Genomic DNA, 15,716 nt, shown 5'->3' with positions numbered 1-15,716 from the left:
AAAAGCTTCAAATGTGTAGCCAAACGTCTCAGGTGACTTTTCGCCCAGCATGTTCTTCTTAGTTTATGCCCGGTGCTGTTTTCATCCCCAAAGGCATGACATTGCTGTTTGCAGAGATTACAGAAATGGAAGCAATGCCATTTCTGGGTGCTTTTAGACAAGGCTTTTATTGTGCAGTGGCCCTGCCCCATTCACAGAATTTTACAGGGCACCAGACATCATCATCTTCCACTTGTGACCCTTCCATGTTTTTCTACTACTTCTGTCTTTTTTCGTACCACAGAAACCCCATTAAGGAGGAAAAGATGGAATAGCTACACAGTGCCTTTTAATTGGTAGCACTCGGAGCCACCAATCTGCAAATAACCTGTTACAACTGATCAGTATTGCTGGATTGTTAAGTTCCTTCTCCTATATGTTCCTTCCCAGTTGCTAAGATCGCTCTTCTCTGGGTGCCGCTGCCCACAATGGTGTGATGGGTGGCTACCGGGCAAAGAGCTCCTCTGTGGTAGCCCCATCTATACCCTTCCCAGGGAGATCTGCCTGGTGTCTTCATTGTATACATTTAGACACCAGGTTAAGACCTTCCTTAATCTGTTGCTCTGATGATTAATTTTACTGCTGGCTACTCAATGTTTTTAGTACTTTTTAATGTGGCTTAGTGGTTAAGACGCTGAACTGCAGACTGGAAGGTCGGCAGGTCAGCAGTTCGAGACCCGAGTGCTGCGTGATGGAGTGAGCTCCCGTCTTCAGTCCCAGCTCCTGCCAACCTAGCAGTTTGAAAGCAAGAAATTGCAAGTAGATAAATAGGCACCACCTCGGCGGGAAAGGTAACAGTGTTCTGTGCACCTCGGTGTTCAGTCATGCCGGCCACATGACCACGGAAGTGTCTTCGGGCAGCACTGGCTCTTCGGCTTAGAAACAGGGATGAGCACCGCACCCTAGAGTCGGACACAACTGGTTGGGGACACCTTTACCTTTTTTACCTTTAATGTTTTTAATGTTTAATATTGTATTATTTTGATACTTATGCTGTTGTGTGTGTGTGTGTGCGCATTATTTTTGGTTATTTTGTTGTTATTGTTTTGGTTTTATGATTTTGGACCATCCTGAGGGCATTTGCCAGTTGGGCAGAATATAGATCTACTAAATAAAAAAAAATTAGCCCATGAGCATTCATCAGTTTAAGTGCTTTACGGATAAATGCTGGGACTTTAAAGGAGCAACCGTATGGCCACTAGTCAGCGGCTAGACGGCCATAGGATATCTAATTTTCCAGGAACCAACCTCAGAGCCCGTGCTCCAAGGTCGATTCCTGGAGAACCAACCTCGCCCCCCACCCACCCACTTCCACGCTGCCTTGCAGGCAGCATGGAACATCCCCGTGCTCCGCGCTCAGAAGAGGAGTGCGGAGTGGCCAAAACAGGGCATACCAGGGGGCATTCTGGGGTGGGGAAGGCAAAAATGCCGGTACAACACATCCTATGTGTCATCTAGCAGCCTCCTCCCCTGCTCCGCCTTCCCATGGCTAGACAGCTAAAATCAGCTGTCTAGCTGCAAATGCAGGGCAAGAGAAGCACTGAGGGAATGATCCCTCATGCTTCTTCTGCCCTCCATTGGATAGGCGGTCGCCTCCGAGTTTGGAGGTGGCCACCTATCCCCATTGGATTGCACCCTTAACGGGTTATTTCTCCCAAAATAGCTCCACAGGGATTCAGGAAATCAGCAAACAAGGGGCTTCGCGATAAACTCTTCTCTGGTTTTGCCTATCTTTATATATATATGCTCTCCCTTTTTCTTGTAACACATTTTCCTCTATTCCTGTATTATGGAAACTGACTGCATGAATATTATTATTGAAATCAGTGGTCTTTTCTTTTGCTCTCACACAGGACCAGAAGATTTATGTGTACAGTTTACAAGGCATGTGTCCTCTGAAGGTTCCACAAAAGGGTGTAGACACTCCATCAGTTGTCACCTGTTTCCTTGCGGTACCTGTTGTGAAAAAGGTAAAGCAGTGTAGACTTCAAGGTGGGGCATCAGTGACTTCCAAGCATTCAGAAAAGGAATCTGAAATGTTTTTGTTCTGTTTTAAAAGCAAGTAATTATTCACATTTGTTGAACATAACATTGGTGCTGTTAACTTAATAGCAGAAATAAAGCAATAGCCTCACCTTCTGACAATTTTAGGAATAACCACGCCATGTACTTCACTGCACATGTACAATTTAACTCTAATACATTGAGTCAGGTCAGCAAAACTGCTGGGTGTAGTGCTAGACATTCTGGAGGAGATGCAAGTGTTATGTGATAGAGCATTTAATGACTACCGAGACACTGTAATGTGGGAAGGAGCTGAGAGGAGTAGCAATAAGATTCCTTTAGTGGTACTGCAGAGATGAGGATACCCTTGGGCCTCCATGAGATGAGGATACCCTTGGGCCTCCAGAGATGAGGATACCCTTGGGCCTCCAGAGATGAGGATACCCTTGGACCTCCATGCCATATTGAGTCCTCACCCTGGCTGCATTCTCAGTCTTGGTTAACACTGTTACACCAATAAGCAGTTAAGTTCTCTGCAGACTGGTTACGCTGGAAGTTCAATCAGTACTCAAACATAGTTTCAACAACTCAACGAATGAGATCCGTAAGAAGAGTTTCCCTGGCACTGTGAGACACAAAAGATGTATAACTGAATCTTGATGGATGACAAATGTTGTTCTGGATGACAGCTCAAGTTGCCCTAGAGCAGGGGTCTGTAACCATTTTGGGTCAGTGGGCACATACAGAATTTTGAGAATGAATTGTGGGGGCTCTCACAAATGGGGGAGGCCCTAGCCCATTTACAAAAATGGCCTCCATGGCCAGCGTGGCTAGTCACAAGACACCCATTTCACAGAAGACACATTGATGAGGCTCAGAGATAAATCGCCTGGCCAAGAAACAGAGTGCAAGGCAGAGATGGGGTCTTTACCCCAAATGCCGTATCAAAATTTTGCCCCACCCCTTCTAGAACCCCTTACCACCCACCTTACTTTCTCTGGGTGGCTGGGCACATTTGAAGTTGCACTGGGCTGCAGCCCCCACCCACCATGCCGCCTGGGGGGCTCGGCACAGTTGAAACGAAGTGCTGGGCTGCAGCCCCTCACCATTTTTATTTTCAAAGAATGCCTCTGGGGCCCAAGTGGAGCTGAGAAATATTCTTGGAAATAAAGCATGTGCTGGAGGCCAGTGCTTCACTTTGCAGTATGCCAACCTCCAGTTATTCCAGATGTGTGTGTGGGGGGGGGAGTTTTAAAAAATCTTTTAAAATAAATAAAACAAAAATCAAGTGGCAGGCAGCCTGGAGGTCACCAAGTGTCCACCACAGGCACCACCACCACAGGTACCATTGGAGACCCTGGCTCTAGAGCTTTTATCACTTGGCACAAGCCTTTGGCTGTCATGCAAGAGGAGGCATCTATCAGTGTGATAATGTGTGGCTTGGCTTTCCCCAACTTGCCGAAATGCAGCAGAAGCACTATGTAGCGGCGAGAGTGTTGGACTGGGACCCGGGAGATGCGGGTTCTAATCCCCACTTGGCCATGAAGCTCATTTGGGTGACTTTGGGCCAGTCACTGATTCTCAGCCTAACCTACCTCACAGGGTTGTTGTGAGGATAAAATGGAGAGGAGGGGGAGGACCATGTAAGCTACCTTGGGTTCCCTGCAAGAGGAGGAAAGTTGGAATGTTTTATTTATTTATTACGTTACATTACATTTATATCCAGCTTTTTTCCTCCTTAAGGAACCCAAGGGGGCATACATAATCCTCTCCATTTTATCCTCACAACAACAACCCTGTGAGGTAGGTTGGGCTGAGAGCCTGTGACTGGCCCAAAGTCACCCAGTGAGCTTCATGGCTGAGTAGGGACTAGAACCCGGGTCTCCCAAATCCCAGTCCTACACTCTAGCCAATACGCCACACTGGCTGTCAATATCAATGTAATAATCAATAAATAAACTTCTAGGAGTATTTATTTTACAGCCATTTTTATAACCATTCCCATGTTTTCCATCTTGACTGGAGACCTGTTCTTAAGAGCTGCAGGCAGTCCACCTGCCTTGGGGCACAGTGTACCATGGGTCCAATAAGCAAGAGTCTGTATCCAGACCCTTCATTTATCAGCTTAACACCCATGAATAGTGTTAGGAAGATAAAGGAGAGATCTTATTTGTACCGGTTGATGTTTTCCTCTTCCTCCAAAACGATTCCTTGAAGCATCTAGAACAAAATCCTCACTTCTTTCTTATTTTAAACTTCTTTGGAACTAAAAGAGTTTGATCAGCTGGAATTTGCTAAGAATGTAGTGGGTGTTCTAAATGCCTAATAGCCAAAGTTTGTTCAGGACCTGTATTTATTTTCCTACATAGACCATACAGAGATGGGTGGGATGGGTGGAAATTCTGCATCGAAGGTAATTGTTTCTCACTGCACATCCAATATCTGTTTGCTGATTCTCTCATCTCTTCACTAGGGATTTGAGAGAAAATTTATGTGTGGAGATTTGTTCATTTTTGTTGCCCTAATCCACTTTTACTGCCTTTCGTACATCCAAAATTAAGCCTTCATTTCTGTTCCTTTTAGCTTGTGCTTTGAAAACTCTGCATGTGACAATTGTTATTCCAATATTTCTGTCCATTTCTTCCCTAGTATGCCCTGTGCTTTGTTTGCATTGTCACACTGATAAGCAGTAAGGGCTGTATAACTGTTTGGTAGTAGGCTGGGTAAATGAGCTAGGTTGATAATCCACACTCTGTGGCAGGGGTGAGGAATGTCTTTCAGCCAAGGGCTGGATTCAGGTTCAGAGAAGCTCTTGGTGGGCTGCATTCCAGTTATGGGTGGGCTTACTGTAGCTTGAAGCTCTGACTGCCAGTGACTAAGCCTTAGGAGAGGCATTTCAACCTTTTAGAATGGGGAAAAAAACTGTACAAAAGCTGGGGAACCACCAAACTATCAGGGGTCGGGGGCCATGACACCCCAGGCTTGCTGGATTTGGACGCCAGGCCTGAGGTTCTAACGCCTGCTCAGTGGAGTTTCTGATACACTGGCACACAGGGCCCTAGGGGGCTGCCTTGCATGGAGTCAGACCATCAGTTCATCTAGGCCAGTACTGTCAACACTAATGGGCAGGGGCTCTCCAGGGTCTCAGGCCATATTTTTTTCTAGCCCTACCTGGAGATGCCATGGATCGAACCTGGGACTTCTGCGTGCCAAGCGTGCGCACTACCACTGAGCTGTGGTCCTTGGTAACAATAGTGGATTATGTTCATGGAGAAATTTTACAAGATGGAATCTTGGAATTGGTACCTGCCCCAAGAACAGTTAGTGATGGATGTGTCATTAGAGCTGCAGGAGTTGCCCTGTTCAAATCTGATGGATGGGCATTGTCACCATATCTCTTGTAACACTGTTCTAGCTGACTGCAAAAGAGGATGTCCCATTTTTTAATTCCTTTCTCCCTTTAGAACTCCTACATGGTGCTGGCTGGCTTATCAGACGGGCTCATCGCTGTTTACCAAGAGTCGCGTGGTATCCCAGAGGATAGCTGCTCCTACCTATGCTCCCACACCGCCAATCGCTCTACCTTCAAGATCAGCGACGACGACCCCCGCCAAAACCCTTACCCTGTTACAGCCATGGTGATGGCGAACAATGGGACCGAGGTCTGGTATGGCAACGGCCCCGGTGTCCTCATCGTAGACTGTGCAGCCATGACCATCACCCGGAGACTGGAGCCCTACAGCCCACCATCTGCGGTTGTGTCCGTCGCGTGCAGCTCAGAGTGCAACGGGGAGGAGGTGGCCTGGTGCCTGGACGATACCACCAACTTCCTGGTGATGTATTACACCGCCACCTACCAGCTCTGTGCACGGTACTTCTGTGGGGACTACAGCCCCCTGAGGGACATGTTCACCATCCACCAGACCTCGTCCTTGATTCCTGACACATTAGCTGCAGACCCGTCCGTAGCTCCCGAGAGCAACTCCTTAGCAGACGTGAGCATCCTGCACAGCCAAGAGCTCGGCATTCAGATACTGAATCATCAGGACTCCCTGACGGACTACTGTTCTGTGTCATCGTCTTACTCCGCCCCGTCTCCCAACAGGCTGATGGGCTCCTCCTTCAGCCTGCCCAGCTCCCCCCTGAGTGGCTGCAGTGCACCTTTCTCAACAGATTGCGAGGAGCCCGACAAGCTGCAAGAGCCAAACCTTCCCACCGAGGGACGTGAAGATGATGTGGTGGCAGCCGGGGACAATGCCAGGGCTCTCCAGGCCATGAGAATCCTCCCCGTCAAAGACCTCCTGTGGATCCCCAGGTAAAATGCATTGGGAGCCAGCGGAGGTTGGCGGTGGTTGTTCAGTCGTTCAGTCATGTCCGACTCTTCGTGACCCCATGGACCATAGCACGCCAGGCCTTCCTGTCCTGCGCTCTCTCCCGGAGTGTGCTCAAGTCCATATTCATTGCATCGGTGATGCTATCTAGCCATCTCATCCTCTGCCGTCCCCTTCTCCTTTTGCCTTCAGTCTTTCCCAGCATCAGGGTCTTTTCCAGAGAGTTTTCTCTTCGCATTAGGTGGTCAAAATATTTGAGCTTCAGCTTCAGGATCTGCCCTTCCAAGGAGCACTCAGGGTTGATTTCCTTTAGGATTGATTGATTGGACCTCCTTGCAGTCCAGGGGACTCGTAAGAGTCTTCTCCAGCACCACAGTTCGAAAGCATCAATTCTTCGGCGCTCAGCCTTCCTTATAGTCCAGCTCTCACAGCCATACATTACTACTGGGAAAACCATAGCTTTGATTATGCGGACCTTTGTCGGCAAGGTGATGTCTCTGCTTCTTACTGTGCTGTCTAGATTTGCCATAGCTTTCCTCCCAAGGAGCAAGCGTCTTTTAATTTCATGGCTACAGTCACAGAATGCCGTGATCTTGGAGCCCAAGAAAATACAATCTGTCACTGCTTCCATTTCTTCCCCTTCTGTATGCCAGGAAGTGATGGGGCCAGATGCCATGATCTTCGTTTTTTTAATGGTGAGTTTCAAACCAGCTTTTGCACTCTCCACTTTCACCCTCAACAAGAGGCTCTTTAGATCCTCTTCGCTTTCTGCCATTAGGGTGGTATCGTCTGCGTATCTGAGGTTGTTGATAATTCTCCCAGCAATCTTAATTCCGACCTGTGATTCATCCAACCCGGTGTTTCTCATGATGTACTCTGCATATAAGTTAAATAAGCAGGGCGACAATATGCAGCCTTGTCGTACTCCTTTCCCAATTTTGAACCACTCGGTTGTTCCATGTCTGGTTCTTACTGTTGCTTCTTGACCCTCGTACAGGTTTCTCAGGAGACGGGTAAGGTGGTCTGGTACTCCCATCTCTTTAAGAATTTGCCACAGTTTGTTGCGATCCACACAATCAAAGGCGTTAGCGTAGTCAATGAAGCAGAAATAGACGTTTTTCTGGAATTCTCTTGCATGATCCAGCGAATGTTGGCGATTTGATCTCTAGTTCCTCTGCCTCTTCGGAACCCAGCTTGTACTTCCGGTAGTTCTCGGTTCGCATACTGCTGAAGCCTAGCTTGTAGGATTTTGAGCATAGCCTTGCTGGCATGTGAAATGAGCGCAATTGTATGGTAGTTTGAACACTCTTTGGCGTTGCCCTTCTTTAGAATTGGAATGTAAACTGACCTTTTCCAGTCTTGTGGCCACTGCTGACTGCTCCAAATTTGTTGGCATATTGAGTGCAGCACTTTAACAGCATCATCTTTTAGGATTTTAAATAGCTCAGCTGAAATACTGTCATCTCCACTAGCTTTGTTGTTAGTAATGCTTCCTAAGGCCCATTTGACTTCACTCTCGAGGATGTCCGGCTCAAGTTCAGTGACCGCACTATCATGGCTATCAGGGACATTCAAATCTTTCCTGTATAGTTCTTCTGTGTATTCTTTCCACCTCTTCTTAATCTCATCTGCTTCTGTTAGGTCCCTGCCTTCTTTGTCTTTTATCATGCCCGTCTTTTCACAAAATGTTCCCTTGAGATCTCCAATTTTCTTGAAAAGATCTCTAGTCTTTCCCATTCTATTGTTTTCCTCGATTTCTTTGCATTGTTCATTTCAGAAGGCCTTCTTGTCTCTCCTTGCTACTCTCTGGAACTCTGCATTCAGTTGGATATATCTTCCCCTTTCTCCCTTGCTTTTCGCTTCCCTTCTTTCCTCAGCTACTTGTAAAGCCTCATCAGACAGCCACTTGGCTTTCTTGCATTTCTTTTTCTTTGGGATGGATTGAGTTGCTGCCTCCTGAACAATGTTACGGACCTCCGTCCATAGTTCCTCAGGCACTCTATCTATCGTGTCTAATCCCTTAAATCTATTCCTCACCTCCACTGTATGTTCATAAGGGATATGATTTAGGTCATACCTGAATGGTTTGGTGGTTTTCCCTTCGTTCTTCAATTTAAGCCAAAATATTGCAACAAGAAGCTCATGATCTGAGCCACAGTCAGCTCCAGGTCTTGAGCTTCTCCATCTTTGGCTGCAAAGCATGTAATCAATCTGATTTCGATATTGACCATCTGGTGATGTCCATGTGTAGAGTCGCCTCTTGTGCTGTTGGAAAAGAGTGTTTGCTATGATCAGCATGTTCTCTTGGCAAAACTATATTAGCCTTTGTCCTGCTACATTTTGTACACCAAGGCCATGCTTGCCTGTTATCCTGGTGATTTCTTGACTTCCTACTTTAGCATTCCAATCCCCTATGAGGAAAAGGACATCTTTTTTTGGTGTTAGTTCTAGAAGGTGTTGTAGGTCTTCATAGAACCGATCAACCTCAGCTTCTTCGGCCTCAGTGGTTGGGGCATAGACTTGAATTACTGTGATGTTGAATGGTTTGCCTTGGATTCATACTGAGATCATTCTATCATTTTTGAAATTGTTCCCCAGTACTACTTTTCCCACCCTTTTATTGACTATGAGTGCTACTCCATTTCTTCTAAGGGATTCTTGCCCACAGTAGTAGATATGATGGTCACCTGAATTAAATTCGCCCATGCTTGTCCATTTTAGATCGCTGATTCCCAAGATGTCGATGTTCAATCTTGCTATCTCATGTTTGACCACCTCCAGCTTACCTTGATTCATTGATCTGACATTCCAGGTTCCTAAACAATATTGTTCTTTACAGCATCGGATTTTCTTTTCACCACCAGACACATCCACAGCTGAGTGTCCTTTCGGCTTTGGCCCAGCCGCTTCACTCTTCTGGCGCTACTTGGAAATTCCCTCTTCTCTTCCCCAGTAGTATATTGGACACCTTCCGACCTGAGGGGCTCATCTTCCAGCATCATATCTTTTAGCCTTGTGATACGTTCCATGGGGTTTTCTTGGCAAGAATACTGGAGTGGGTTGCCATTTCCTTCTCCAGTGGACCACATTTTGTCAGAACTCTCTGCCATGACCTGTCCATCTTGGGTGGCCCTGCACGGCATAGCTTATGGCTTCACTGAGTTACGCAAGCCCCTTCGCCACAACAAGGCAGTGATCCATGAAGAGACCGTCTGCCAAATCCCTAGATTAAGATTTGAATGTGCTTGTTTTTGAAGCTCAGGATCCCACCCTGAGACTCCCATAAGCCAAGGAGAGCCAGAGTGGAACACAGTCCAGTCGCGGGATTTGCTGGATGCGCCTGATCTCATCTGACCTCGCAAGTGAAGCAGGGTCAGCCCTGGTTAGCACTTGGATGGAAGACCGCCTGGGAATCAGGCTTCCTGCACTGAGCAGGGGGTTGGACTCGATGGTCTTGCAGGCTCCTTCCAACCCTGTGATTCTATGATGTGGTGATGTTCGCTCTGGTTCAAATAGCTTTTGAAAGGGGATTATACACATTCCTGGAAGAGGGTAGCTGTCTCAGTGACCACTGATGGTGAGGAGAGACATGACCAGAGGCAGCTGGTCACTGTATATTCCTTGCTGGGAAACATGAACAGGAGGGCCCTTTTTTACTACCTACTTTGCATGCAGATGTTCCCAGGTTCAATCCCCAGCAACTCCACGTAAGGCTGGAAAAACCCCTGGAGAGCCATTGCTGCCAGTCAATGCCACTAGGTGGACCCAGGGTCTGACTCTGTATAAGGTAACTTCTTTGTTCCCGTGAGGGTGATTTTGCACTCATATCCCACTTGTGGGCTTTCCACGGGCATCTGGGTGGCCACTGTGGCCTCCTTCCTGCCTCTTCGGAGCTGTGCTACTCTGTAGGGAAAGCCAGCCCAGGCATGTGCAGGGTCGGAGGCGGACAGAGTGCCCCAGCTCATGTGACATCTTGGCTGCTGCACCCCATTGCTCTACACAGAAGGGCTTCGGCTGTGGCTTCGTTGTTGGAGGTTTCTCGACATCCAAAACATATCTTTGTCTTCTGAATAGCCTCCCAGACTAAGTCGTTCTCGTGCCTTCTGTCAAGCCGCCCCCAATCTTGCAAGCTCCTTTCCAGCGATATTGGAGACTCTGTGTGAATATCTGGAATGCATGTGGGTTTTTTGGTAAAGCTTATAACAAAGGAGGAGATAACTTCTTAAGAGCCCCAAATGGAGAAATAAATTGCAACCATCAGGCCGGCCTAAGAATCAGGTCTTTCACGAATTCAGGACTTCGTGTGTGTTTTTATGAGCAACGTTTTAGCAATTGCATGGAGTTTCCTCCAAGGTGCTTTTGGAAAGTGCATTTTTTCATGCCACGGAATCAGTTCCTCCCGCTGAGTAGCATGTAACGGAAATTCTCCGGCTTTCCCTTTCCAGGCGAGGCGGCGATATCATTGTGATCAGCTTGGAGAAGGAAGCCAGCTCTCAGAGAGGGAGAGTTATTGCTGTACTGAAGGCTGCAGAGCTGGCCACCTGTGGGTAAGGATGAATTGGAAAGGGGGAGGTGTGGGAGAGCGATTCAGGGAGGACCCCATAGCTCAGTGGAAGAGCACACAGGCCTTGCATGCAAAAAATCAGTCCCCGGTATCTCCGGTTGTTAATGAGACCTGTGGTCAAGATGTCCCGAGAATTTGAGGAGAGGCGCTTGCATGGGCAGATACCCTCCTTGAGTGCACAACAGCAAGACTGGAGCAAATGCAGCTGTGTCTGCCCTGATCCTGCAAACCTCCCCTTTTCCTGCATGAATGTGGAAAAAAACTCACCTTTGTGTAGGTGAAGAGAAAAGGCAGACCGACAGAGTGATTGATGGTGCACTGTTCAAAAGTCAAACAAGGCTTTACAGCAAGTTATGAAAAGAAGCATGCAAATATCATGCTAAAAACATTACATTTCTACACCTAGGTGATCCAGATTCTCTGCCAGGAAAAGGAGAATTGTGCAAGCTGGATAGATTATGCAAATTGAGCAGACTACTGTAACCTTTCTTATTTTGCAGTGTATTCTGCAATTATTTTTACTAGTATTTATTTATGTATTTCATTATTACATTTATATCCCACTTTTTTTCCTCTTGTAAGGAACCCAAGGCAGCTCACATAGTTCTCCTCCTCTCCATTTTATCCTCACAACAACCCTGTGAGGTAGGCAAGGCAGAGAGACAGTGACTAGCCTAAAGTCACCTAGTCATGGTTGAGTGGAGACTAGAACCCAGATCTCCCAAGTCCCAGTCCAACACTCTAACCACTACACTACACTGGCTCTGTAGTTGGTATCAGTTATTCTAAAATAGTCATGGAGAAGGGCCAGGATGCAAGGCACTGCAGTACCACCCACCCGCTCAGCCCCTGCAAATGTTGTCCAGACCCCTCTCTGGTTTGTACAATTTCAGCAGGCATCACCCACACCCTAGAAGAACTAGAAACTTGCTTTTAAAAATAAAACAGAGAAGAGAACAGCCTCTCCTTGCAGTATTCACTGTGCAAAAAGACGTTTCTGGCTTCCTGTTTTCCCCCCTTCCAGATCTTCTTCTTAAACTTTGTTACTGCTTTTCTAGGTCCCTAGTAGATGCCGCCATCCTGGCCAAGGACGCAGTTGTATGTTGCTTCAAGAATGAGGCCATGGAATGGTACTTGGCTGTGTGGAGGAGCTGGGGTGCCAAAGACTTTGACATTTTCTACCAGTCCTATGAAGAACTGGGGAGGCTCGAAACTTGTATGCGAAAGAGAAGGTAGTACTTGTAGAACAGAAGCAAAAGCTGGGATGGATTGCAACAGACCGAAAACTGACACAGTTTCATTTCCCAGAAAGGCCCCTACTAAAATCTTTACAAAAACTGGATGGTTGCTCTTCCATTTTGCTGCTAAAAGACATTCTAGGTGAGTTTTTGTCTTTAATGCATTTCAATTTCCTCATCTAGCCACATAATCGTCCAGTGGAAGACCATTCACTCCCTTCTTATAATCCCGTGTATGTGTGAATCTGGCTAACAACATTTCTGCAAGGTTAATGTCAGGCTGTTTTGTTTTGTAACATGTTGCTAACTCAACAGTTAGCAAGCTTTGTCTTCCGGAACAGAGGCTGGCCCAGATGTCGGTTTTCGTTTTAGTGATAGATTCCATAGCAATAAGGCATGATCCTGGGGCAACAGAGCTTCTGTGTCATGTTATCCATAGGTTTCAGTATGAGCAACACTATGGGGAGGAGGATAAATTGGGCTTATATGATTTTGCTGGCTCAGAGACAGGTGAAATACATCCGCATATGCTTTTCTAGTGTCCATGCTCAACAGCGTTCTGTTGGTGCCTTGAGCTAACCAACAGAATGGTTAGCTGTGCTTCTAGCAGCTGCATATAGCACTGCATTTGTTCTGTTGCTGACCATGACTTCTTCAATGAAGAGTCATCTGCAAACAGATGTATAGCACAGTCCTGTGGAGTCGCCATGTAGCTCAAGGGATCTTAAACTTCTCGACAAATGGCTGCCAAGTAGATGCCATTTCACATGGCTCCATGTGGTGCCCTCTCAGTGCAGGAAGCTACCTGAGTGGCCTCACCAGACAGGGAGGGGGATTTCATCACTCCACCAGAGACCCTTTTTAAAAGGGTCTCGGTCACACGGAGAAAGTCCCTCAAACGACTTGCATACAAAAGGTTTCCTGTGAGGAGCAAAGGAAGAGGCCAGTGCTTGAAAGTAGCCATTTATTTTCTGAAGAGTACCCAGTCTGTTTCAACCAAAGGTCTTCCTCAGGGGTAAAGGCGCTTCACGTGTCTTAATCTGGTACAACAACAAAACTCACCTGACAATATACTTTCGACCATAGTGGTTCTTTCCACATGCAAGCCCTTAGAATGTGCTGCCGTGCAACTAAAAGAAGAAAGTCCCAGCACTTCAGAGTAATCATGTTTAGGTTTGATAGGAAATGGCCCCAAGCAAATAAAAGCTAGTCACAACTTATGGCTCATGGACTTAAGCACAACTAACTTGTTTCATTGATTTCAATGGTCGTAAAGCATGAGTCTCTTATGTTGAATTGGGGCCCATGTCTTTCTGGAGGGGAAGGTTCCCTCTGAACAGTTTTTTTTTAAATTCAACACTGCCAGAATAGATTTAAGCACGGAAAGAAAAAGAAGAAATTCTGTTTATGGTTTTCTGATCAGATAGATGTTGGGAAAGGCACCTTCCAAGATGGTTTTTTTTAACAGAAGGAATTAGTGGGGGAAATGCATTCTGATCCAGTTGTGTGTGGTCTTGTCTGCATTATATATTCATTCATCATGTCTCTGCTGTTGCAGTTTTTGCTGTTCAGCTGTGAACTGTCTTCCTTGAGCAAAGAAGGGTGAGTTGGAGAGTGTGACTCCTAACCTCAGCTTCTGCTAAGCAGGGAAAAGTGTTTTCAGCAAAAAATGCAAAGAGAATGAATGCCACAACTCTCTGTATCTGAATTGAGCTATTTGAATTGCACTACTTCAGCATCAGTTCTCAGTATAAATCTGGTAGCATACAAACCATAATCTGTTTAGGAGATTGAAGGGAGCAAGCTAACCGGTTCCACTTTGGACAGCTCCTCGTTATGTCTTCCCGCAAATTTGTGCCACAGAAATTGGGCACAGGGGGGTATCTCCTTTTTTAACTTACATGGGCTGAACTGCACAGGCCCGGAAATGAAACTCTTGAGTTGAGTCCCCTCCCCACGACGCCTGTAATTTATTCAACTTGCCCCTTGGCCTGACAGTGTTCATTCCCCGCCAGTGCTGTAGTGGAGCCAGGACTTGCAGGGCTGAAGCGCTGGCACTTTCTGATTAGTGGGGACAATGACATCATCATCTGTCAGCCCTCTCAGGCTTCTTTATTCCCTTTGAGCACACCTGCAATCCTGTCAGTAGCTTGGAGAGGAACAGATTTTCCCAGGAACAACATATTGTTGTGAGCTATCCCTGTTGCAATGCGAAGTATTTGGGGGTGGCCTTGTCTTGAATGGGTATTTAAGAGCCCTTTTGTAAAGGGCCTTACAAAAGATCTGCTCCTGGTGGAGAAGAAAACTGCTAGAACTGGTTTGTTGATATGGATCAACACCGGGGCCTGCATTTTTGGACTCTCCCTCGGAGTGTGGCCATGGGGACTGCCCGCACTTCAAAATTTACCACTACGCCCCGCCCCACTACCTTGGCTGCCACTGATGCAGAAACACACGGGAGAAGTTGAACTGTATGTTATGGAGGCAGGAGAGACGTGTCTAATGGGGTTGGGTGCATGGCTGCCATTTTCAGTAGAAGCCCCAAGTGATGTTTGCAATGCATGCCTCTCTCTTCCCCTTGTATCTTCCATCAACTGACAATTATAGAAACTTGCTGGCCCTGTACATAAGAGTTTATTGCTGTTTTTATGTAAACCCCTGATGAGAAAGTTTATGTTGATAAGGCTGCTGGGGAACTTTTGGCAAATAATTAAAAAATGAACTGTCAAAACAAGGATGCACCAAGGAATGTTTTGAAAAAGTCATAATAATAAAAACAGCTTCCCTAAACACCAGTGTATGTGAGTTCTTACTGAAATTTGGAACAGCCCGTAGCGTTTATGTCACCAGGGCGCTTGGTGTAGAACTGAAGTGCTGAGCGCCAGCTGCTTTGCAGTGACCTTATTCCAAAGCAAAACCTCCCTCAAAATAGACATGTTCTCCCAAGGATTAAGCGTCGTCGCTGTCACTCCCAATTGGCAGCTGATGGCTGCAGCTGCTCCTCGGTGACATGGCACCTTCCAGATCAGCTCAGAGTCAGCCTCAGCAGGTGGAAATCACCTTTATCAACATCCTGTTGGTTGGAAGCATAATGTTCTTCCCACTTCATTGAATTTCACACATTTATTTAAATGTGTGTATGTATCGCTGCAAGCTTGAAGTGGTTTAATGGGTAGATAAGGCTGCAGAATTCTAGAAACACTTTCCTGGGAGTAAATCCTATTGAACTTAATAAGACTTACTTCTGGGTAAACATGCGTAGGATTGCATTATAAATCTACTGAAGTTTCTGCTGCTTATCAGATGGAGGGTCATTCAGCTCTGCTGTGATACACCAAACAGAGAATGAAAAGGGGGGGAAAGTCTAGATCTTTCTAACAATGAATGGCAGCTTTTGTTTGCTGCATGGTATGCTATTTTACTCTTCCATCCAATGCCTCCAAAAAACACCTAAAACAAATCAAAAAAGAAAAAATCCCAACGCGCCAGCCACTGAGTATGGACTGTAATAATAATTTGTTTATTCAGATCTCTAAAATA

The 15,716-nt window shown here is 46.4% G+C and overlaps 1 protein-coding gene across 3 annotated transcripts in view; it reads left to right on the top strand.

The window, feature by feature from the left end:
* The window catches only part of LRRK1 (leucine rich repeat kinase 1), a 134,951-nt gene extending 119,988 nt beyond the window's left edge, over positions 1–14,963 (top strand). For 2 of the 3 annotated variants that reach the window (XM_084817358.1, XM_084817357.1), the window contains exons 31-34: positions 1,893–2,009; positions 5,508–6,358; positions 10,820–10,921; positions 11,997–14,963. In XM_084817358.1, coding sequence (XP_084673484.1) covers positions 1,893–2,009; positions 5,508–6,358; positions 10,820–10,921; positions 11,997–12,174 — 1,248 coding nt within the window. In that variant the 3' untranslated portion in view covers positions 12,175–14,963. The remainder of the gene's footprint in view (positions 1–1,892; positions 2,010–5,507; positions 6,359–10,819; positions 10,922–11,996) is intronic. The other variant, XM_084817359.1, reaches the window with a different exon arrangement.
* Positions 14,964–15,716: the final 753 nt, after the last annotated feature.

Source organism: Heloderma suspectum, chromosome 11, assembly GCF_057233095.1.
Source record: "Heloderma suspectum isolate Gila_16-S chromosome 11, 16-S_ref, whole genome shotgun sequence".
In the NCBI taxonomy this organism is placed as follows: domain Eukaryota; kingdom Metazoa; phylum Chordata; class Lepidosauria; order Squamata; family Helodermatidae; genus Heloderma; species Heloderma suspectum.
The sequence above is the reverse complement of the archived record's forward strand: the minus strand, read 5'-3'. Positions and strand labels throughout refer to the sequence as shown.